Source organism: Oncorhynchus tshawytscha, linkage group LG10 (genome assembly GCF_018296145.1).
Source record: "Oncorhynchus tshawytscha isolate Ot180627B linkage group LG10, Otsh_v2.0, whole genome shotgun sequence".
Lineage (NCBI taxonomy): Eukaryota > Metazoa > Chordata > Actinopteri > Salmoniformes > Salmonidae > Oncorhynchus > Oncorhynchus tshawytscha.
In genome coordinates, this window is record NC_056438.1 from 54,577,373 (window position 1) to 54,603,115 (window position 25,743).

The 25,743-nt window shown below is 42.7% G+C and overlaps 1 protein-coding gene across 8 annotated transcripts in view; it reads right to left on the bottom strand.

Moving 5' to 3' along the window:
• Positions 1-25,743, bottom strand: part of LOC112260451 (ras GTPase-activating protein nGAP) — a 90,611-nt gene that overhangs the window by 23,199 nt on the left and 41,669 nt on the right. For 4 of the 8 annotated variants that reach the window (XM_024435569.2, XM_024435568.2, XM_024435567.2 and 1 more), the window contains exons 4-5: positions 12,196-12,302; positions 3,471-3,583 (exon numbers count right to left, since the gene is read on the bottom strand). In XM_024435569.2, the coding sequence (XP_024291337.1) occupies positions 3,471-3,583; positions 12,196-12,302 (220 nt within the window). Of the gene's footprint in view, positions 1-3,470; positions 3,584-12,195; positions 12,303-20,460; positions 20,498-25,426; positions 25,604-25,743 lie in introns of those variants that run through there. The other 4 variants (XM_042328770.1, XM_024435571.2, XM_024435570.2 and 1 more) reach the window with 4 other exon arrangements.

Here is a 25,743-nt window from a genome sequence, read left to right on the forward strand (position 1 = left end):
CCTACCATGGTTGTGTTCCAAATGGCACCTCTATTATTCCCTTTTCCATAGGGCTCTGGTCAAAAGCAGTGGACTATTTAGAATATTTAAAACACTGGATAGGTGTTTTACAGGGTCAGCCATATTAATACAGTGCCCCAGGAGCAAATTTGGATTTAAGTGTCTTGCTCACCTTGTCGACTTAGGTATTCGAACCAGCAACCTTTCAGTTAGTGGCCCAACGCTTTAACCACTAGGAAGAATAGGGTCCCATTTGGGACACAGCCTACATCTCAGATTTGCAGCATGATTGCTTGAGTTCCCATTATACAAAGGGAAGCCATTTTCTTCACGTTATCTTGCTTATAAAGTGTCACAACAAAGTTATCAACCAGGTAGTCTTTAGACTGTTCACACAAAATCCCCCACACAAGGGAGTGGGATGTGCTGATGCCTACCCATTGGAACAAGTAATATGAGTAGCAACAGAGGAGAGAGAAAGCAGACACCTCTGTCTTCTTCTTTCAGGTCTGCAGCCGCCTCACTAATTACTAGCACAAATCCATCCATTGTGACTGTGTCTTCTGCAGCGGGCATATGTGCCCCTGTAATCTCCTGGTATAAGCTATTTTAACATACCTAGCCAACTGAATTATGTAAACCCAGATTAAGGATTTGGGCAGAAACAGATCTGCCCTCAATACAGCAATGGATGCCACAGATGCATACATACAACAATGCTACTTATGTGATTCACAACCTGGGTATTTATTCAGATCTGTACCTGTGTGTCACAGTTAGGCTAAAGTCGTAAACACATTGTGGGCGGTACGGTCATTTGTTGTGCTTTGAGCCGTCTCATAACACTGTTTATGAGAACATGAGAAATATGCATTATCTTGAGAACAATCAGTGTTTATATCAGTACCGAAGTGGATAACTAGCCGACATACTGAAATTCATCACAGAGCACTTGTGGTGAAAAAGCTAACACTTGAGTACATTTCTGAGGGAGTCTGATCTCTTTAAAAACCTGCTGCTGCCCCCCATCCTCAAAGTCTTTTGAAAGCTAATCAGATTGCCTGTCTGAACGCCAGCCCTCACCATGTCCAATGCATTAGGATGGAAACATGATATGCTTAATGGGAGGAAGGATAGGAACTTACTCGGCTGTGACCAGGTCCTAGAATTAACAAAATGCTGCCATATGATTCTGAACTGATAGTACTTTGAAGCAGAATCACATACAATTCAACCTGGCATGATATTGCATGTTGTAACTGCAGTTAATTTCTATAATTCAGCTGGTTCAGATGGGACAAAAACAGTGCAGTATTGTATGAAACAACAAAACATCATCAGCTTCCAATACTCTACTCAGCAAACTGGATGCGGTCTATCACATTGCCATCCGTTTTGTTACCAAAGCCCCTTATACCACCCACCACTGCGACCTGTATGCTCTAGTCGGCTGGCCCTCGCTACATATTCGTCGCCAGACCCACTGGCTCCAGGTCATCTATAAGTCTATGCTAGGTAAAGCTCCGCCTTATCTCAGCTCACTGGTCACGATAACAACACCCACCCATAGCACGCGCTCCAGCAGATATATCTCACTGGTCATCCCCAAAGCCAACACCTCCTTTGGCCGTCTTTCCTTCCAGTTCTCTGCTGCCAGTGACTGTAACGAATTGCAAAATTTGCAGAAGCTGGAGACTTATATTTCCCTTGTTAATTTTAAACATCAGCTACCTGAGCAGCTAACCGATCGCTGCAGCTGTACATAGTCCATCTGTAAATAGCCCACCCAATCTACCTACCTCATCCCCATATTGTTTTTATTTACTTTTCTGCTCTGTTGCACACCAGTATCTCTACTTGCACATCATCATCTGCTCATTTATCACTCCAGTGTTAATCTGCTAAATTGTAATTATTTTGCTACTATGGCCTATTTATTGCCTACCTCCTCACACCATTTACACACATTGTGCTATTGACTGTACGTTTGTGTTTATTCCATGTGTAACTCTGTTGTTGTTTGTGTCGCACTGCTTTGCTTCATCTTGGCCAGGTTGCAATTGTAAATGAGAACTTGTTCTCAACTAGCTTACCTGGTTAAAAAAAGGTGAAATAGAGGAAATACCCATCTATAAACAAAAGACAGGATTGCCACCAATTAGATCATTATAAATGTAGCAAACAATGTGTTGGTCATTCAGCTCAGCATTCTCTAAGTAGGAGACATGCTGTCCACAGAACTAGAATTAGTTCTAGAATTAATTCTCATTCTATTCTATACCTGAAGTGCAGCGATTTGGGCAGGTGGGAATTCTGGCCCTCCTTAAGAGTGAAGAGCAGGCGCCCATGGTGACAATGCTGATGCTGTACTATGGTCCTTACTGGGAGTCACTCACATTAGTTAACCATGGCAGAGAGAGGCTGCATCTCCGCCTCACTGACCATTATCCCTGACTCCTGCTGGCTCTAATGCCTCTAAAGTCCACTTTCACTACTCTGGCTCACGGGGCAGGCAGATGCCATCCACGTGGGCGTACAGCCCTACACAGTGACAGATGTCATGTCAGCCTGAGCAAAGCTCGACAGTACTATATGCACGTAGCCTACCAGCTACCCGCTCAGCCACTAGCATAGATAGATACAGTACTTGTCTATGGCCGCTAGCCTGTTCATCACTAACTCTGTAGGCTACAATCTGCACAGAACAGTCAGAGTGAGTGAGTGAGTATCTGTGTAGTGGTAGAAGCTTCATATTTGGCCTGGCGCACTGAGCTGCATATCAACACAGTCTCGGCAGGCAGCAAAGAGCCCAGCATGGGGAAGACCCCTCCCCTCAGAGCAAAGAGGAAGCCCGCCAGCCAGGGACCCGCAGGCGGAGGAGGGGGGCAGGCAACTCACTAACATTTCCCACTGTCTGCTGCCCCTCCGCCCCCCTCTTCAGAACAATACTATTCAGCAAACTCACTGCAGCGTTGAGAACCCCAAATATATCAACATTATAGCCCCCTGTTCAGACCAATGGAGGGAGGAAGCGCACTGTGGATTACAAATGTCTTGGTCTCACGTGCATGGATACAACAATGCCTAATTGTCCTATTAAATTGACTGCATGCGAGGGAGGGAAGAAAGCAGTCAGGCTTACAGTAAGGCCATTATTTCACAGGCTTATAATCCTGGAATCAAAGACAGATCCCAGAATAGCACTCAGGACTGATAATTGATGGGAACATAATGTAAGATGTGGCTATCTTCTTAAAAGGCTGTACAACTCCCGCCCCCGCCCCCCTCCACATTTTAATATCTACAATATCAGCTATACTTTGGTGGTGAAATATGAATAACCAAATGATGATCCAGTAGATAGGCCTAAATCCACTCATATAGAGGCAGAATTAAGAAAAGAGATGTGAATTCAGTTCCTCGGTATTAAAACTTAAAAAAATATGGAAGGAGATAATTGAACAGCCTACCTGTCATTTTCTGAAGGTCTCAGGGAGGGCAGCCTGAAGCTGGTGTTGCGGTCCAGTTTGGTCTGACTCTTTGTCCGCTTTATGGATCCCTTCAGTCGTTTGCTGAAAAACCCCTGAAAGACACAACAGAAGAAATGAACTTCAGGAGAAGTGCTACACTCAGAGACGCACATTTGTTAGTATGTACGGCTGTCTCTACTGTGGGCATCAGCAGTTGTTGCAACTAGTCTGTCTGCATTGGGCGAGCTGTTGTACCAATGAATGGCTAATGTGTCACACCGGTCATAAACTCTGTCAGTTCAGAATTTCTAACGAATGTTGTGTAATGTGTAGCCTACATAGACCTAGAATGAAGTTTTGTACAACACTATCACTGTCTTAGACTTTTGTTTGCTCATTTTGTGATATAGAAACTAGTGTGACTGACCAGCTGACCACAATGACCAAGTTGGGGAGTGAATTCCATTGTAATGCTCTGGTGACACATAGGAAACTGAACAGCGTGTCTGGTAGTGTATTGTGAAATAACCCCAGTCAGTCTGAATACTATGACGAGGTCTCATTGAAACCAATAGGGGTCTTGAGTCAGAGCTGAGACAGGGGTGTCGTCAGTGACCTTTTACCCCAGTATTACTCACATCTAACACCCAATCACTTCCTTAAGCTTTTTCTGCTTAATTTACAGTGAAGGGTGAGATATCAAATAAAACATGATCTGGATATATATATATATATATATATATATATATATATACAGTGGGGCAAAAAAGTATTTAGTCAGCCACCAATTGTGCAAGTTCTCCCACTTAAAAAGATGAGAGAGGCCTGTAATTTTCATCATAGGTACACTTCAACTATGACAGACAAAGTGACCTACCATTAAAAATCCTACAATGCGATATTCTGGATTTTTTTTCTCATTTTGTCTGTCATAGTTGAAGTGTCCCTATGATGAAAATTACAGGCCTCTCTCATCTTTTTTCTCATACTTTTTTGCCCCACTGTATATTATATATATATATGCAATTGTTGTTCTTTTATGACTTAATTGAATGGTTGAAAGAAGAAACTTGTAACTTTGAAATGATTCATAGCCAGATATTGTATATCTTGGAGTGGTGTATAATGCTTACCCTGACCTGTATATTGACATAGGATATGGTAATGCAACACAGAGTACATATTGTTACCTCTGACAGTGAGAGAGTATTGCTAAGTCTGCACAGGAAAGCCATGTTACTTATTAGCAAAGCTGCAATAAACACTAGGAAGTGCACTCCACTATAATTAGGTGTTGATATGCTTTGTAAAAATGATTCACAATGAGGAGAGGTAGAGAGAAATAAAACATTTTACGTCCACAGAGAGCACAGGTACAGGAAGTCTGTCAGCTTTTTGAGTGCCAGGGACCTAGACATCTCTAATTAGAAGTGCTGATCTAGACACAGTGTTGCCTTTTAGATCATAATGAATAAGATTACACGGACCTGATCCTATCAGCACTCCCACTCTGAGAGACACACTGAATCTCTCTTACTTGAAACAGCCAGGTTACACCATTGAGAACATTCAGTGTTGGAAAAAGTACCCAATTGTCAAAGTATAGATACCTTAATAGAAACGTACTCAAGTAAACGTCAGCCAGTAAAATACTACTTCAGCAAAAGTCTAAAAATATTTGGTTTTAAATATACTTAAGTATCAAATGTAAAAATAATTTTAAATCTTTATATTAATCAAATCAAAATGTATTTGTCACATGCACCGAATAAAACAGGTGCAGACCTTACTGTGAAATGCTTACTTTCAAACTCTGAACCAACAATGCCGTTTTAAGAAAAATAGAGTTAAGAAAATATTTACTAAATAAACTAAAGTATCACAAAATAACAATAACGAGGCTACAGTATATACAGAGGGTACAGATACCTAGTCAATGTGCTGGAGAACAGGTTAGTCGAGGTAATTGAGGTAATATGTACACGTCGGTAGGGGTAAAGGGGCAAAGCAGACAGCACCATTTTCTTGTTTTTAAAATTCATGGACAGCCAGGGGCACACTCAAACACATTATTTACATAAGATCAAATCAAATCAAATTTTATTTGTCACATACACATGGTTAGCAGATGTTAATGCGAGTGTAGCGAAATGCTTGTGCTTCTAGTTCCGACAATGCAGTAATAACCAACAAGTAATCTAACTAACAATTCCAAAACTACTGTCTTATACACAGTGTAAGGGGATAAAGAATATGTACATAAGGATATATGAATGAGTGATGGTACAGAGCAGCATAGGCAAGATACAGTAGATGGTATCGAGTACAGTATATACATATGAGATGACATCATTTCCCATCAATTCCCATTATTAAAGTGGCTGGAGTTGAGTCAGTGTCAGTGTCAGTGTCAGTGTGTTGGCAGCAGCCACTCAATGTTAGTGGTGGCTGTTTAACAGTCTGATGGCCTTGAGATAGAAGCTGTTTTTCAGTCTCTCGGTCCCAGCTTTGATGCACCTGTACTGACCTCGCCTTCTGGATGATAGCGGGGTGAACAGGCAGTGGCTCGGGTGGTTGATGTCCTTGATGATCTTTATGGCCTTCCTGTAACATCGGGTGGTGTAGGTGTCCTGGAGGGCAGGTAGTTTGCCCCCGGTGATGCGTTGTGCAGACCTCACTACCCTCTGGAGAGCCTTACGGTTGAGGGCGGAGCAGTTGCCGTACCAGGCGGTGATACAGCCCGCCAGATGCATTTGTGTATAGTCAGTCTGCCAGAGGCAGTAGGGATGATCACGTGTTCTCATGATAAGTGCATGAATTGGACCATTTTTCTGTCCTGCTAAGCATTCAAAATGTAACAAGTACTTTTGGTTGTCAGGGAAAATGTATGGAATAAAAAGTACAATATTTTCTTTATGAATGTAGTGGAGTACAATTTGTCAAAAATGTCAATAGTTAAGTACAGATACCTAAAAAAATACATTAGTAATATGTTTAAGTATTTTTACTTTACACCACTGGGAACATTCCCATATTGCTGTGCAGGTAAAATAGCTTGTCTATAGAAACGGACAAACATTTAAGCAGACAAACATGAGTCACCTACCCACTAGTGGAAGTAGGCTAGACCCTTTGGTGAATCTAAAAAACATGACATAGAAATAAAATGTAAGCTATCAGAGACCTTTTTAAAAGTAGAAGTATTTCTTCAAATGTAGAAGTTGTTCTTCATCTATCCTTAACAAAATCTTCTAAATGCGTAACAAGAAGCCCTATAACAGGCCAGAGATATGAGTAACGGTGATGCATGGCCCAATTCTTTTGGCTATAAATATCACCAAAAGCATGTCTCTGAGTTTTCACAGTCCTTTGAGGCACACTCCCACATAGTCTCTGATTAGCAAGCAAAAGTTTTCATATATATATATATCTCATAACACACTTCCATATTTACTTCACAACACCTGCACAGAGTTGGTTCTAGACTTCAAGTCCATGTCTGAGAATGTGAAAAATGCTGATGCATTATGCGAGAAGCTATAATAAGGTAAGATTTAGCTAGATAAACCCACAGAGCTCCTATTAAAATGAGTTCTGTGTAATTCTATGGACAATCCCTCCTCCTTAGGCCAACACAATAATGACAAGTACTGCTTCACTTTGAGGAGGAGACCAGAATGACATGAATCAGAATGTAGCTCTATGAGAGACGTGGTGGTATAACAGAGAGGGCGGCAGGTAGTCTAGCGGTTAAGAGCATTGGGCCAGTAAACTAATCCCTGATCTGGCAAGGTGGAAAAATGGGATGTTCTGCCCTTGAGCAACAACAACAACAGCTCCCTGGGCACCGATGACGTGGATGTCGATTAAGGCAGCCCTTCGCACCTCTCTGATTCAGAAGGGTTGGGTTAAATGCGGAAGACGCATTTCGGTTGAATGCATTCAGTTGTGCAACTGACTAAGTATCCCCCTTTCCTAACAAGGTTGAAGCACCATATTCCCTGCATAGTGCACCCTATGGGCCATGGTCTAAATTACTGCATTACAGTGCATTCAGAAAGGATTCGCGTTCCTAGACTTTTTTTCACATTGTTGTATTACAAAGTGGGATTAAAATGTATTTAATTGTCATTTTTTGTCAACGATCTACAAAAAATATATGAAAAATAAAACACCAATTTATCTGGATTACGTAAGTATTCAACCCCTGAGTCAATACATGTTAGAGAGTCACCTTTCGCAGCGAGCTTTCCACACCTAGATTGTACAATATTTGCACATCATTATTTTTGTTGTGTTGGATTTGCCCCAAACATAACGCTTTGTATTCAGGACATAAAGTTAATTTGCCAAATGTTTTACAGTTTTACTTTAGTGTCTTATTGGAAATAGGATGCATGTTCTCAAATATTTTTTATTCTGTACCACCTTTATTCTCGTCACTCTGTCATTTAGGTTAGTATTGTGGAGTAACTACAATGTTGTTCATCCATCCTCAATTTCTCCTATCACGGCCTCATGGAGAAATCCTTGAGTGGTTTCAAATCAAATCCAATTTTATTGGTCACATGCGCTGAATACAACAGGTGTAGTAGACTTTACAATGAAATGCTTACTTACGAGCCCATTCCCAACAGTGAAGAGTTAAAAAGTAAGGAAAATATACATAATTGCTAAATAAAAAAGGAAATAGTAAACACAAAAAAAGAACGAGGCTATATAAAAGGAGTACCAGTACTGAGTCAATGTGAAGGGGTATGAGGTAATTGCGGTAATACAGCATGAACATGTGGGTAAAAGTGACTAGGATATACAGTATAATAAAGGGAGCAGCAGAAGCATATGTGAATTGTGAAAGAGTGTGTGTGAGTGTGGCGTCAATATGCATGTGTGTGTGTGTGTGTGTGTGTGTGAGAGTGTGACTGTATGTAGTATGTGTGAGTGTGTGTGTAGTGCATTTTTGCTCCTGCTCTCCCCACTGGCGCTTGAGGGCGCCAGGCTGCCCAGCATCACGCATGCCTATCATCCATTAAGCAACACCTGCCTTCCCTCGTCACGCGCATCAGTGATATTGGACTCACTCATCATCTGTTATTACCTCCGCTATATTTCTCAGTTCCCCAGCTCTGTTCCCCGCTTCTGCAGTAATTGTTTTTTGTTTGTGTTACTCGTTTGCTGACGCCGTTCCTGTCTCGTTCCATGTCCGTTGTTTATTAAATGTTTTACTTCCCGTACCTGCTTCGTCTCTTCAGAGTCCATCCATGTGACCAAATGCAGAAGCAATCACACAAAGCATCGGAGAGTACTGGCGTTCCGGTTGGTATCGTGGCATCGGCTCTGGGTCGCCACCGATGGAACCGGGGTTGCCTAGCCAGCTCGTCGGGCTTCCACACCCTAGCTGGTTCGAAAGGTTTCCTTGCCCCGGATGGCGCCCATCCCACTTCGAGCCACAGCCAGATAGTCCGTTCTTGTTCGCCCAGCCGGTCCAGGAGTATTTTTTAGTTGTGTTGGTGACGTCGGGGTGGATTCCGCTGCTGATGGAACCGGGGGTGCCTAAACCAGCCCGTCAGGCATCCACGCCCTGGCTGGCTCGAGAGGTTTCGTTGCCTCGGTTGGCACCTGGACTCACTCATCACCTGTTATTACCTCCCCTATATTTGTCAGTTCCCCAGCTCTGTTCCCCGCTTCTGCATTGTTTTTTGTTTGTGTTACTCGTTTGCTGACGCTGTTCCTGTCTCGTTCCATGTCCGTTATTTATTAAATGTTTTACTTCCCGTACCTGCTTCGTCTCTCCAGCGTCATTCCATGTGACAGGTAGAGTCTAGTGAGTGTGCATACTGTAGAGCCAGTGCAAGGGAGTCAGAGCAAAACAATTAAGATAAATATATTAAATAAATAATAGAGAGGGTCCATGTAAATTGTCCGGGAAGCCATTTGATTAACTGTTCAGCAGTCTTATGGCTTGGGGGTAGAAGCTGTCCGGGTGCCTTTTGGTTAGACTTGGCACTCCCGTACTGCTTGCTGTACAGTAGCAGAGAGAACAGTCTATGACTTGGTTGGCTGGAGTCTCTGACAATTGTTAGGGCCTTCCTCTGACACTGCCTGGTATAGAGGTCCTGAATGGCAGGAAGTTTGACCCCAGTGATGTACTGGGCCGTACGCACTACCCTCTGTAGCGCCTTGCAGTCAGATGCCGAGCAGTTGCCGTACCAAACCGTGATGCAGCCAGTGAAGATGCTGTCAATAGTGCAGCTGTAGAACCTTTTGAGGATCTGAGGACCCATGCCAATTATTTTCTGCCTTTTGAAGGGCAAGAGGCATTGTCGTACCTTCTTCACGACTGTGTTGGTGTGTTTGGACCATTATAGGTCCTTAGTGATGTGGACACCAAGGAACTTTAAGCTCTCGACCCGCTCCACTACAGTCCCGTTGATGTGAATGGGGACATGTTCAGCCCTACATTTCCTGTAGTCCACAACAAGCTCCTTTGTATTGCCCATGTTAAGATATAGGTTTTAGTCCTGGCACCACACTGCCAGGTCTTTGACCTCTTCCCTATAGGCCGTGCTCGTCGTCGGAGAGCAAACTTAATGATGGTGTTGGAGTCGTGCGTGGCCACGCCGCAGTAGTGGGTGAACATGGAGTACAGAAGGGGACTGAGCACGCACCCCTGAAGAGCCCCTCGTGTTGAAGGTCAGCGTGGCGGATGTGTGGTTTCGAAATTCACCACCTGTGGACGGCCCGTCAGGAAGACCAGGATCCAGCTGCAGAGGGAGGTGTTCAGTCCCAGGGTCCTGAGTTTAGTGATGAGTTTGGAGAGAACTATGGTGTTGGACTCTGAGCTGAGCTGTAGTCAATGAACGGCATTCTCACATAGGTGTCCCTTTTATCCAGGTGGGAAAGGGCAGTGTGGAGTGCTGTTGGGGTGCTATGTGAATTAAAGTAGGTCCACGGTTCCTGGGATGATGGTGGTGTGAGCCATGACCAGCCTTTTAAAGCATTTCATGGCTACAGATGTGAGTGCTACGGGCGGTAGTCGTTTAGACAGGTTACCTTGCGTTCTTTGGCACAGGGACTATGGTGGTTTGCTTTAAACATGTAGGTATTACAGACTGGGTCAGAGAGAGGATGAACATTTCAGTGAAGACACTTGCCAGCTAGTTAGAGCATGCTCTGAGTATGCGTCCTGGTAATCAGTCTGGTCCTGCGACCTTGTGAATGTTAGCCTGTTTAAAGGTCTTACATCAGCTACGGAGAGCGTGATCATACAGTTGTTTGGAACAGCTGGTACTCTAACGCATGGTTCAGTGTTGCTTGACTCGAAGCGAGCATAGAAGACATTTAGCTCTGGACAGCTCTCTGCTTGGTTTCCCTTTGTCATCCGGGATAGTTTGCAAGCCCTGCCACATCCAACAAGCGTCAGCACCGGTGTAGTAGGATTCGATCTTAGTAATGCATTGACACTTTGCCTATTTGATGGTTCGTTGCAGGACGTAGCGGGATTACTTGTAAGCATCCGGATTAGTGTCCTGCTCCTTGAAAGTGGCAGCTCTAGCCTTTAGCTCAGTGTGAATGTTAGATGTAATCCATGGCTTCTGGTTGGGATATGTACGTATGGTCACTGTGGGGACATCATCGATGTACTTATTAATGAAGCCGGTGACTGATGTGGTAAACTCCTGAATGGTATCAGATGAATCCCGGAACATATTCCAATATCTGCTAGTGAAACAGTCCTGTAGCTTAGCATCCACTTCATCGGACAACTTCCATATTGAGAGCGTCACTGGTACTTCCTGTTTGAGTTTTTGCTTTTTAACAGGAGGATAGAGTTAAGGTCCAATTTCCCAAATGAAGGGCGGGGGAGAGCTTTGTACATGTCTCTGTGTGTGGAGTAAAGGTGATCTAGAGTTGTTATCCCTCTAGTTGCACAGGTGACATATGCTGGTGGAAATGAAGTAAAACAGATTTCAGTTTTCCTGCATTAAAATCACCGGCCACTAGGAGCACCGCCTCTGGATGAGCATTTTCTTGTTTGCTTATGGCCTGATACAACTCGTTGAGTGCGGTCTTAATGTCAACATCGGATTGTGATGGTAAATAGACGGCTATTTTAAATTACAGGTGAAAACTCTTGGTAAATAGTATGGTCTACAGCTTACCATGAGGTACTCTAACTTAGAATAGCAGAACCTTAATATTGGAGATCGGAGATGTTGTTAATAAAAGAGACATACACCACCCCCCCTGATCTTACCCGACTCTGACGTTCTGTCCTGCTGGTGCAAAGAAAAAACAACTAGATTGATATTATCCATGTCCTAGGATGGATTAGGAAGACCGTGTTTATAGCGGAGAGTTTTAACACTGACTGAGCTGCTGAAAGCCCATGGCCATCAATGGGGCTTTGGGGAGTTTTAACTGAAATAAAGTCTAATCAAGTACAGAGAGGGTTGGATCTGCAGTCTGCCCATATGCTTCAAACAAGAGAAAGACTTCTGGATATCAAACTTATATAAAATAGCAACATAATATAAAACGGCAACAAATATTAATGGCTTCCAACACAAGTTATTGTACGTCAAACTGTACAAAGAGGCTTAAAATGTCTAATGTGTGCGTTTTTTTCAGAGGGGTTTGTTATAAAGCAAAAGAGAAGTTTTCGTTGGACATCCGTGTACATTGGACAATAAACATATTTTCTAATCATAACAATAGCACTCACTGGTACTTTGAAGGGAGATGAGTTGGGTACGTCCAGGGATATGTTCTTCTCTGAATTCCCCAGGCCTGTGATACTCCGCCTCCTGGGGGACCTCTCAGCAGACACTTCTGTGGACAAGAGAGAGAGAGAACGAGAGCGAGCAAGAGAAAGATAGAGCAACAGAGAGATTAGACAGGACAGACAAGAGGAGTGAGTCTGCACTTTACTCCACTAACTCAATACTACTCAATCAATCAAGCTAGCTGCCTTGGACTGGGGGAGGTTGAGTTATATGAACACAGATTCTGCCACATTTGGGAGAGGGAGCCAGAGTGATGGGTGAACAAGCTGTTGACGATATCTAGATCACCAAGGACGAGACTGAGGTGGGCTGTATCGAGCAAGCAATTACCTCAAGCCACAGGCTGCCACGAGTCTGTGTTGTGGTCCCCCAAAAGACAAGCTATAGCATTGAATTAATGCACTAACTCAAGTAAAATAAATCTCAGAATGCTATTCAGAGGGGTCTGTAATTCATTGACATTGAGGTTCCTGCTATAAGGTCACATAGTGTTATTTGCTTCCCTGTAATCCTCTGTGAACATTCTGGATGATAAAATAAAAACATGACAATATTAATCTATTTCTCTGTAGAAGATTTTATTTTTGGTCTTTTCTGACAAACTATTCTGTCTCTTTCAGTAAGGTTATGGCTATGTGTGTCAAGGATGAGGACGGACTCAACCCACATTTAATTTTCCCTCTGGTGGTCTCAGTTTACAGTGGCAGGGCAGGGCCATTATCATGGGACTCCAGCTGCCAGCTGCTAAGCCCTAGTAAGCCTAGGCACCGGAGTGTCAGCTCAGCCTAGTCTCCTGGAGCAGAGCTGCCCTCAACTGAAAAACACCCCAATTTCTCATCCCTGAGTCCCTGGCTATGTCCCAAATGACACCTTAATACCTATATCAGGGGTCGGAAACAGGCTGCCCATGGGCCAAAAAATACAAAAGACACCAGGAATTCAGGACCACCGACTGGGGCGAAGGTTCACCTTCCAACAAGACAACGACTCTAAGCACACAGCCAAGACAACGCAGGAGTGGATTCGGGACAAGTCTCTGAATGTCCTTGAGTGGCCCAGCCAGAGCCCGAACTTGAACCCAATCGAACATCTCTGGAGAGACCTGAAAACAGCTGTGCAGTAACGCTCCCAATCCAACCGGACAGAGCTTGAGATGATTTGCAGAGTAGAATTGGAGAAACTCTAAATACAGGTGTCCCAAGCTTGTAACGTCATACCCAAAAAGACTCGAGGCTGTAATCGCTGCCAAAGGTGCTTCAACAAAGTACTGAGTAAAGGGTCTGAAAACGTATGTAATATTTTATTTATTATTTTGGCAACATTTTCTAAAACCTGTTTTTGCTTTGCCATTATGGGGTATTGTGTGTAGATTGATGAGGGGGGGAAAACTATGTAATCCAAACTATTTCATCCAATAAGGTTGTAAAGTACATTTTTTGGGGAAAAGTCAAGGGGTCTGAATAGTTTCCGAATGCACTGTATACTTGTCATTTTTGGTCAATGATCTACACAATATACCTTGATTAGATGAGTATTCAACCTTCTGAGTCAATAAATGTTAGAAACACCTTTGGCAGCGATTACAGCTGTTGTCTTTTGGGGTAAGCCTCTAAGAGCTTTGCACACCTGTATTGTGCAATATTTGCCCATTATTTTCAAAATTCTTAAAGCTCTGTCAAGGTGTTGGGGATCATGGCTAGACAGCAATTTTCAAGTCTTGCCATAGATTTTCAAGCAGATTTAAGTCAAACCTGTAACTTGTTCACTCAGGAACAATCACCATCTTCTTGGTAAGCAACTCCAGTGTAGATTGTACTTGGTGTTGTAGGTTATTGTCCTTCTGAAAGGTGAATTCCTCTCCCAGTGTCTGGTGTAAAGCAGGTTTTCCTGTAGAATTTTGCTTGTGCTTAGCTCAATCCTGTTTCTTTTTATCCTGAAAAACACACCAGTCTTTGCCGATGTCAAGCATACCAATACCATGATGCAGCCACCACCATACTTGAAAATAAAGAGGCAGTTACTCAGTGATGCATGTGCCCCAAACATAACACTTTGCACTTAGTCTAAAAAGTGTATTCCTTTGCAGTGTCTTTTTGCAGTATTACTTTAGTTCCTTGTTGTATACATATTTCTGAATATTTTTGTTCTGTATATTTGTATTCTTTTCACTCTGTCATGTTGGTCATTATTGTGGAGTCACTACAATGTTGTTGATCCTTACTCAGTTTTCTCCCATCACAGCCACATCCCTAAGCAGTTTCCTTCCTGTCCTGCAGCTCAGTTCAGAATCTTTGATGTGTCTGGGTGGTTTAATACATCATCCACTGCATAATTATTAGCTTGACCATGCTTAAAGATATATTCAATGTCTGATTTGCTACTCTTACCCATCTACCTACAACTGCCTTTCTTTATAAACTTTTGAAAAGCTCCCTGGTCTTTGTAGTTGAATCTGTGCTTGGAATTCAATACTTGACTGAGGGACCTTATAGATGTACTGTATGTATGGGGGACAAAGGAAGGAATAGTCGTTCAAAAATCATGTCAGCCCCTATTATTTAGTCCAAATATGTTTAGTGATTTGTTAAGCCACATTTTACTTCAGAACTAATTTAGGCTTGCCTAACAAAGGGGGTGACTACTTATTCAACAAATATTTTAGTTATTAAATTTGTAAACATTTCTAGAGTTTTATTTTCACTGACATTATGGAGTATTTTGTCTAGATCAATGAAAAAAATGACAAATAAAATCTATTTCAATCCCACTTTGTAACAGTTCAAGGGAGGTGTAGACTCTATATAGACACTGTATGTGTAATCAATGTATGAAATTTATATTTTCAAATACAAATCTATTTTTGTGCTTAGTTATGGTCAATTTGCAGTGTACAAATTATAATTATGTTCCAGCCCCCCGACCTACCCTTTTCGCAAAAATTAGACCCATAGCTGAATCTATATTTGAACTAAAATATAAACGCAACAAATTCATTGATTAATACTGTGTTACAATTCATATGAGGAAAATCGGTCAATTGAAATAAATTCATTAGGTCCAAATCTATATTTTTGTAAAGTGTAGTTTCCTACCCAACTTATATAGTGCACTACTTTTGACCAATATCCTGGTCAAAAGTAGTGCACTATATAGGGAATACAGGGCCATTTAGAACACATTCCTAGACTTCCACAGTTCTGCTGCTGCTGCAGCTGTATACAAGACTACCGTCGGCCTTATCAATGCTTCACAGATCAAAGAAAGCCACGTCTTCCAAATACAGAAGTCCCAAACTGTCCGTCACATTGAGATCGCTGGCCGATATCCAGGGAGCTATTGATTGGAAGCTAAATTTAGCCCCTTGAGGATAAGCCCTGGGCGACATGAATGCAGCCTGTGCTGTGAAAGAAGAAGCCAGAACCATTTAATGATCAGTAAAGAAAACAAGTTTTACCGGACAAGATAATGAACTGAGAACGTCTAGGCTAGAGCAACACCACATACGGTGACCGATCCCGCATTTCAGACAGGTTGTGAGACAGCAGTCAGCTATTAAAAAGGCTACTTTGCAAAGTGCTATATCAAGTTATTCCTCAGACACTGTCCTCTTGGCACCCCTGGCAGTAGCCCGATTGGTCTTATAAACATTGCATGCATCATAATTCAGAGCCCAGCATGCATTTGTAAGCTACAGTACTAGTCAAAAGTTTGGACACACCTACTCATTCAAGGGTTTTTCTTTGTTTGTACTATTTTCTACATTGTAGAATAATAGTGAAGACATCAAAACTATGAAATAACACATATGGAATCATGTAGTAACCAAAACAGTGTTAAGAAAAAGAGGCAATTCGACGAGGCATTCTTTGAAATTGTTCACTTGGACTATGAGCTCGTAACAAAAAGGGAGAACGGGAAGGGATGTGGTACTTTTCAAGTGCAGCACAACCAGGCTACACACTGCCTTGCTAATAGTACGGTCTGAGACACCCTCATGTCTCATGCCCTCAAAGAAATGGAAGCCAAGCTGAGAGACCTATTTCAACTTGGTGATGGTTTCGGTGTGTCAACGGACATTTGGATTAGCAGAAGGGGACAGTTTACTGGGGATTGTCGCCAGTTTCATTGAAGGAAAATATAAATGCCACACGGTGTTGTTGTATGTGCTCGCAGCTCAAGGACACCACACATCAAAGGCCATTTAGCAGAAATATGAAAGTGTCCTGAGGAACTGGAATGTGCAGCGACAGGTGAACATCCAGCAAGTGGTGACTGACAGCGCAAGCAACATGGTCGAGGCCTTCAACTTACCTGGTTTTGAGGAGATCAATGATGATGGACAGGAGGAAAATGAGGCATCCGACACAGAGGAGGGCGCGCCACCTGGGCTCTCAGTTCCAAACTGACCATATAGCCAACAACGTGGACATGATGGTAAACCACTACTTCAAAGTAAAATCTCCATTTACAGTGCCCAATTCACATTCTTCAGCTCGCAATGAAGGATTCCTTTAACATATATGATGGGGTGAGTGGACAGATCCAGAAAGTGGGGAAACTTGTGAAAAGCATTAGGAAGTGTACATTGAACACAGAGGAAAGGGACAGATTGGGAGTGCGTTCCACATCAGTCTGCATGACAAGATGGAAGAGCCAATTATGCATGATTGAATCTGTGTTGAAGATGTTCGAAAGACACCCCTTGTGGCCAAAAAAAACTAAGTCTACCTTCGATGATGCAAAACTCACCTTAAACGAAGTGCGTCGCCTACAGGTCCTGGCCGAGGTTCTGACACCACTAACTGACCTCAAAAAGAGTTAGGGACCCTAGGCATGAATCTCCCTGCCTTGTCTGAAATAAATAAAGTGTTGACTACTGTGTCTGTCCATAGACATTGCTGCTTTTGCAGAAACACCATCAGATAACGTTTCCACTGGGTACAGGCAGTACTAGAATGATAAACATCTTGTCTAGCCGCTGTCCTGGACCCCAGGTTTAAAAGTTAGTGGGTGATAAGGGATGAACTGGTGCGTAATCTCTTGGAGAGATGAGACCTCTTTGTGAAGGAAACCGAGGCTATCAACGCTCCTCTGGCAGGTGCATCTGCCATATCAGTAGCACCAGCAGTTCCTATCCCTGCCCCTTAGCAAAACAAAGTGCCCAAAAGACCTTGCATGTTCAGCTTCTACTTCATTCAGCAGCAGCAGCAGTCCTCTATAGACAAGAAAGAAGAGGTAGAGGAGTACCTAACAGCTGTGAGAAGCAATGCAGACGAGGATGTTATCACCTTTTGGAAAGACAACTCCGTATCCCTTCCCCCACCTGGCAAGAGTGGCCCGAAGGGTGTTTAGCATCCCCAGTGGTTCTACAGAGTGTATTCTCCACTGCTGGCCTCTGCAGGCACCATCGCATGAGCCTGAATCTAGAGACTCTGGCCAAACTTCTAATAATTCATTCGAAAGGCACTGAGCCTAATAAGTAGGGTGTTCACCCATAAAATGATTAATTAATTCAAGGTTTATACAAATATGTCCATTCAATAGAGAAAAAAACAATATTCTAAACCCCATGTTTCTACCATACAGTATACAGTGGGGCAAAAAAGTATTTAGTCAGCCACCAATTGTGCAAGTTCTCCCACTTAAAAGATGAGAGAGGCCTGTAATTTTCATCATAGGTACACTTCAACTATGACAGACAAAATGAGAAAAAGAAATCCAGAAAATCACATGGCAGGATTTTTTAATGAATTTATTTGAAAATTATGGTGGAAAATAAGTATTTGGTCACCTACAAACAAGCAAGATTTCTGGCTCTCACAGACCTGTAACTTCTTCTTTAAGAGGCTCCTCTGTCCTCCACTCGATACCTGTATTAATGGCACCTGTTTGAACTTGTTATCAGTATAAAAGACACCTGTCCACAACCTCAAACAGTCACACTCCAAACTCCACTATGACCAAGACCAAAGAGCTGTCAAAAGGACACCAGAAACAAAATTGTAGACCTGCACCAGGCTGGGAAGACTGAATCGGCAATAGGTAAGCAGCTTGGTTTGAAGAAATCAACTGTGGGAGCAATTATTAGGAAATGGAAGACATACAAGACCACTGATAATCTCCCTCGATCTGGGGCTCCACGCAAGATCTCACCCCGTGGGGTCAAAATGATCACAAGAACGGTGAGCAAAAAACCCCGAACCACACGGGGGGACCTAGTCAATGACCTGCAGAGAGCTGGGACCAAAGTAACAAAGCCTACCATCAGTAACACACTACGCCGCCAGGGACTCAAATCCTGCAGTGCCAGACGTGTCCCCCTGCTTAAACCAGTACATGTCCAGGCCCGTCTGAAGTTTGCTAGAGAGCATTTGGATGATCCAGAAGAAGATTGGGAGAATGTCATATGGTCAGATGAAACCAAAATATAACTTTTTGGTAAAGAATAAATGGTAGTGTTTGGAGGATAAAGAATGCTGAGTTGCATCCAAAGAACACCATACCTACTGTGAAGCATGGGGGTGGAAACATCATGCTTTGGGGCTGTTTTTCTGCAAAGGGACCAGGACGACTGATCCGTGTAAAGGAAAGAATGAATGGGGCCATGTATTGTGAGATTTTGAGTGAAAACCTCCTTCCGTCTTGAAGGGCATTGAAGATGAAACGTGGCTGGGTCTTTCAGCATGACAATGATCACAAACACACCGCCCGGGCAATGAAGGAGTGGCTTCGTAAGAAGCATTTCAAGGTCCTGGAGTGGCCTAGCCAGTCTCCAGATCTCAACCCCATAGAAAATCTTTGGAGGGAGTTGAAAGTCCGTGTTGCCCAGCAACAGCCCCAAAACATCACTGCTCTAGAGGAGATCTGCATGGAGGAATGGGCCAAAATACCAGCAACAGTGTGTGAAAATCTTGTGAAGACGTTTGACCTCTGTCATTGCCAACAAAGGGTATATAACAAAGTATTGAGATAAACTTTTGTTATTGACCAAATACTTATTTTCCACCATAATTTGCAAATAAATTCATTAAAAATCCTACAATGTGATTTTTCAGGATTTGTTTTCTAATTTTGTCTGTTATAGTTGAAGTGTACCTATGATGAAAATTACAGGCCTCTCTCATCTTTTTAAGTGGGAGAACTTGCACAATTGGTGGCTGACTAAATACTTTTTTGCCCCACTGTATGGTTAAAAAGTTAGAAGAAAAAGTAGATTTTCTCTGAAAATTTAGCACGTTTAGAGTTCATGTATTTGACATTAATTTCATAGCACCCTCTTGAATTGCCCTGTTTTTCTCTACATTCTAGAGGAGTGAGTGAATGAACGATTGAATAAGACAAAATGTTATTTCAATTGTTGAGCGCTTAATGTTCCTGCCAGCCTACTGTTTCACACTTGCAAATGCTTCACAATTAATTTATTTGTAGGCTATAGCCTTGAAATAATTGAAATAATAGGCTAATGATATAGCCTAAATAATAAAATATTTGTTCCTTCTTAGACTACCTGTTTTGGCTCCTGACCTATTTAGTGTTTACATACGGATTAATATGTAGCCTATTTAAATGATGACTGCTTCTTACAGTCACATGTTCATGTTGTTTATTAAAATAATTTGAATCAAAATCATTTGGTTTGGTTTCAATACTTCAAATCAAAATGGTAGATCCATGTAGTCTCAAATCGATTGGCGTTGTTTAAATTGTGATTCTAAACAAAAGGATGAATGGAGGGAATTTGGAGAGATTTTTCCCTTTGAGCAAGGAGCATGTTTTTGCGGTAGGAAAGGACATTGAGCGCCTTGCGCACCGCCCTGTGAGCGGGATTTCAGACGCTCAACTCCACTTACTCTGATTCAGAGGAGACTGAGCTCTCTGGCTTGGGAAGAGAGACACCTATCAAACTTAATGCACATCCTTACTACTTAATAAAACTATGGACATTGACAAACAGCACAAAGTAAAGATGATCAAAGTTACGCACATCTTCAGTTCAGTGTTCGTGAAAGATGGTAGCAAACCCATCATATAGAGCATTGCATGTATACAGTACAGACCCTAAATGAAAATAAACAGACAAACAGAACTGAACATAACAGTTTTTTAACGATGATGCTCTGCGCATATGATAATTAAGCATGAATAATCAACTTAATTTCAAACAATAGAGTCTATAGAAAAAAGACGGGAGAGTGAGTCAGTACCTCGGTCACAGCTGTTCCCCATCATCTGAGGAGGAGATGAACAGGGTTAGCCAGCATCCGATTGGCTAAACACAGAACATCACCATCAGCTAACGAGGCAAAGTCATTTCCCTTTTAACTGTTCATCTTCTACAGTACTATGAAGCCATCCCATTGATCTCAGATTTCTTTCAAGATCAATCCCAGGATCTCAGTTTTCTTAATGAACTAGTTTTTTTCCTGCAGTCTGGAATCCCACCTATTTCTCCCTGAAATAGCACTCCACTCCATGCTTCTCCTGGTCCCCCTCTCACTCCCTTTCTCTCTTGGAGTCTCCCTCTGCTATCTACCTCCCTCTTCTTCTTGCTTTCCCTATCACACTCACTCTCTCCTCTTGGCAGCAATTCTAACCTTCACTTCATCAGACTCCTTTTTGGCATGCCAGCAGCGGAAGAGATTTTACCGCATTTATTCAATCAATCGCTGTAACTGCACTCCACCGTTCCTCTCAACAGAACAGAACAGGACTGCAAGTACTTCCCTCTTCAGTTGTGCTCCCTACCCCCTCCCCCCCTCTCTCTGTGTACTGAAGCATCTGCTGGACTGCTACTGCAGCTGAAATGCAGCCTCACTGCTGGAACCACAGGACATACAGGACAAATCTAGAGCCACGCTTTAAGGCGAATTACAAAATAACTTGCTGCCTTAGTCGACTGATGTAGGACACAACCCTGGGGGCTTTCTCATCTTTGTGTGTGAGGGATTGGGGTAGGGGGGAGAGAGGGACTGGGGTAGGGGGGAGAGGGACTGGGGTAGGGGGAGAGAGGGACTGGGGTAGGGGGAGAGAGGGACTGGGGTAGGGGGAGAGAGGGACTGGGGTAGGGGGAGAGAGGGACTGGGGAGAGGGGGTAGGGGGAGAGGGACTGGGGTAGGGGGAGAGAGGGACTGGGGTAGGGGGAGAGAGGGACTGGGGTAGGGGGGAGAGAGACAGGGGTAGGGGGGAGAGGGACCGGGGTAGGGGGAGAGGGACTGGGGTAGGGGGAGAGAGGGACAGGGGGGGACATTTTTTTTTTTACCCCCTGTACAAGACAATCCTTATCGTCAGTCGGAAATGGCAATTTACAAAATTGGAAGATTTGCGACAAGATACAGTGAATCAGAAAAAGAGAAATATCTGCAAGATCCAGCCAGATTTCTCCTTATACACAAAAAGATGACAAAGACTGAGTTTGTGTTCATTTACAAAGTTACTATGCAGCAATCCACACAGATAAAACTCCAGACCCTTGCTAAAAAGCTGTTCTTTGAACTATCCCTCATTAGTCCAGAAACTCAAGTGGAAAGAATATGCAGTGGTTGGGAGAGACACCTAGGTAAAACAACAATGAACACAATACAGATTTGTGGATCAGCAATCCCCGGTAACAGTATTTGAACAGTGCAGCAGTGCCTTGTCCTCTACCTCAGAGGTTTAGTGCATATTCGTCTGCATAATTTTGCTACATTGTTGACCATTGTGCAGCATGTGACAACACTGAAAGTTACTGAAACTGCAGAATTATCCTCAGGGAATATGATTTCTATAGTCCTTATCATGCAGTAGCACCAACGGTGTGAGCGTTGTGAGTTAATCAAGAACTTAGGGCTGGGCTAAGTTAAATAACACCCCCAAGTACTTCTAAATATGAATTATTGATGATCACCATCCACACTTCATATTAGATATCGCAAGCACAATGAAGTGGTGAGTGGCCAATGGAGCCTGCAAACAAGGATGTTTGCATCAAGTTGCATCAAATTAATTGTGATCTATTGAAACCATATGATGTTCAATAGCATGCATGCTACATTGTGATATCTTAACCGCTTATTTTTTGGCAATAATGGAGCGCCTTGGAGAAACAGCAGACGAATAGCCTACCATATCAGCTATTGTGCATGCTAACAAGGAGGATCTAAACTCACTTTTACCTTTTAGATTATAGGCTAATGAATGGACCTGACTAATGAATGGACCTGACTAATGAATGGACCTGACTAATGAATGGGCCTGACTAATGAATGGACTTGACTAATGAATGGACTCCTACTCTGAGATGCTTTCTGAATACGGGCCCAGAAGATTAGGCTAGCAGCTACCTGGTATAAAGGGGGTTCTGGTAGGAATCTCCCAGCAAGCACCACTTCTAATTACAGCGACGGCCTAATTTCACCACGTTGCAGGCAATGCGTTTTAATCCTGCGCTTATCTTTTAACATGATATCGATTTCTGGAAGGCCTGCACCCGATCAATTGTTTAACTGAATTTTCTGGAACGGATGCAGCAGGAGGTGTCTCAAATGGTAACATATTCCCTATATAGTGCGTTAATTTTGATGGGCCCTGGTCAAAAGTAGTGCGCTATTTAGGGAATAAATAGGGTGCCATTTGAAACTGGACCATGTTGTCTGCAGGACGGGCCCCGCCAGACTGCCTGACAACTGCTTGCCTCATCACTAGCTCCTGTATACAACCCTGAGTGGTGACCTTGACATACTGTGCTAGATAAAGGCTGGATTGGCAAACACTGACAGCCAGTCAGCGAAGAAGGAATTGATACATAATTTGATAGAATGCCACTGTAACAATTTATAGATAGGCATGTATCATGTTCATTCATGATATCGTTTGGATGATGCTGAAAGAAAGAAAAATCTGAATGATTTTTGGTGATGAAAAATCCATTGAAAACAGAGATTTCAAGTGGAGTTGAGGATCTACTACAGAACAGCAGCTTTAGGGTTATTTTAGAAAGGATTATAGGGGCAGCCTTCATAGAAATGAATTTCTTAATACATAAAACTTGCAACATCAGTGCTGGTTGTCCACAGATGTCACAACAAGGGGGAAAAACACAGTTGCTGCATAGAAAACTTGCTACACAAGCAACATGGTGGTGTGGGAACGAGTGTATATTTTGTGAAGTGAAGGCATATCAATGGTAAGGCGTGATGCACACGGCAACTGTGTGAAGAATGTGTGGAATGTGAAATACACTCTGTTCCATTCACTGTCCAATCATGAACCAGAACAGACACACCTGCACTGTAAGGTCAGCACAGGAGCACGTGGCAAAACAATGTTTGCCATATGACAAGCAAAACCTACGAACAAATAAAAGTGTGAAGGGCTCTATACCAGGTCTATTTAACTGGGGGTACTGCAAGGGGTCTGCATTTTTTTTTAAACGTGTGGTACGCCACATGCGCTTGTGGGGCGTACCACTTCGCAGATGAGCCGTTGTTGCTCCTAGACATTTCCACTTCACAATAATAGCACTTACAGTTGACCGGGGCAGCTCTAGCGGGGCAGAAATTTAAAGAACTGACTAGTTGGAAAGGTGGCATTCTATGACGGTGCCACATTGAAAGTAACTGAGGTCTTCAGTAAGGCCATTCTACTGCCAATGTTTGTCTATGGAGATTGCATGGCTGTGTGCTCGGTTTTAAACACCTGTCAGCAATGGGTGTGGCTGAAATAGACAAATCCACTCATTTGAAGGGGTGTCCACATACTTTTGTATAGTGTATGGTGGGGGGTCCCTGGGTCACTGGTTTGCCTGGGAAGGGGTTCCTGGTCAAGGAAATGTTGAAAACCCCTGCTCTATACAAAAACACTGAATGCCTCAAGTAAGGTAAAGACATGGGGGAAAAATACAGTTATGAGCCACTGTTGGCAACTTCTTTGTGTCACAGCATCACCGGTGTCATCATGCACTGTATCTAGAATTAATCTATTCAGATAAGGGAAGTTATAGAAAACCCATAAAACATGTCCCAACATGTATGCCATGAAAGCATCCTCATCAGAAACCATTGACACTGCCACTTGTTCTGAATGACGCAATGCAATGTATCCATTGTCCAACTGTACAACTATACAAGGAATTCCTATCGTCTGATGGAACCAGTTATATGTCCAGGTAACAAAGCAATGCTCATGACTTTTTCCACTGTTACATAACCGTTTCCATGCCCTATTTTCTATTTTCACATGAATGCTTTGTGGCCGGTACTGACACTTCTCTGTGATGACATTTTCTTCACAAAAATGTGCACGCAGTCATCATAAACGTGCAAATTAAAAATGCCCAACTCTGGCAACAAAATACAGTAAACATTGGCTGTGAGCGGAGAAATCAACCGAAATGTAATTACAGAGAAGTGTCTTCCCCGAGGAGAGAATGTAAGTAAAAGAGTTGTGACAGAGTTGACAGATGCTATAGGCTGTAATAAGTGCTATTTGGCAATATTTCATAACGATCATAAACAACCTTTTGATTGACAAACAAAGTGAAGTAATGAGATTGCCTCCGAATACTGTAGAAATATCAATGATAATCTCCATTCTCCAGACATACCGATGGAAAATCAACGACCAAAGGACAGCTGTGGTCAAACCCAGACAGTGTTCAACATTTTGGCTAACTATAACTGCCACAATGTGTCAGTTAGATAAGGGCAGCGAAGTGCAAGGCACCGGAAAAATGTATTCACATATGTTCCTGACTAGATGACAGTAACCATTGTTTATTATGTTCAAGTTATGGATGGCAGATAACAATAGATTGGAGAATAGATAAGAAATCATTTGAGCGATTACGTGGCCCCAATGTCACATGCTTGTCAACATGCTAAAAGTAACAGCGTTTTTATATATCGCCAAATTATGTTACATTGTATCTTACAACAAGGATGTAACATAGGCATAGCCTAAATGTTTCTGACCAAAGACTAGACAAATTGATGGAACACCCAAACAAATTCATAGGTGTTGTTTCGAGTGGCAAAGAGTAACAGGTTGCGCTTGGAAAAGTTATTTCTGTACAAACTCTACAGTACAGACGGTCCTCCTGAGTAGCAGCCCAAGAGCTCTCACAGAATTGCTCTTTGTATTCTAGAATTGTTTGGCAAGTAAAAAATATTAATTAAAATGACTTGAACTTACCCCAAATGTATTCCATAGTTTACAATCCAGAAATCACATTTCGCTGAAAATATACCAAATCCTGGTGCTCGCCTTCTATCTCGTCCTGGCTGCTATTTCGACTCCTTTCAAGACATGCAGGAATGCAGAAAAGCCTGCCGGTCAAACCCACACACCCTCGCTCTTCTCTAGTCTTTTGAAATGAACAATACAATAGCAGCCCTTCCACATGCGTACTCAAGACGCATCGTCGAACATACCCGTCAGAGCGAAGCCTCTGCCCCTAAAAAAGGGGGTGTGCAGCAAATGATAAGGCAATTTATTTACGGTTGATTGTA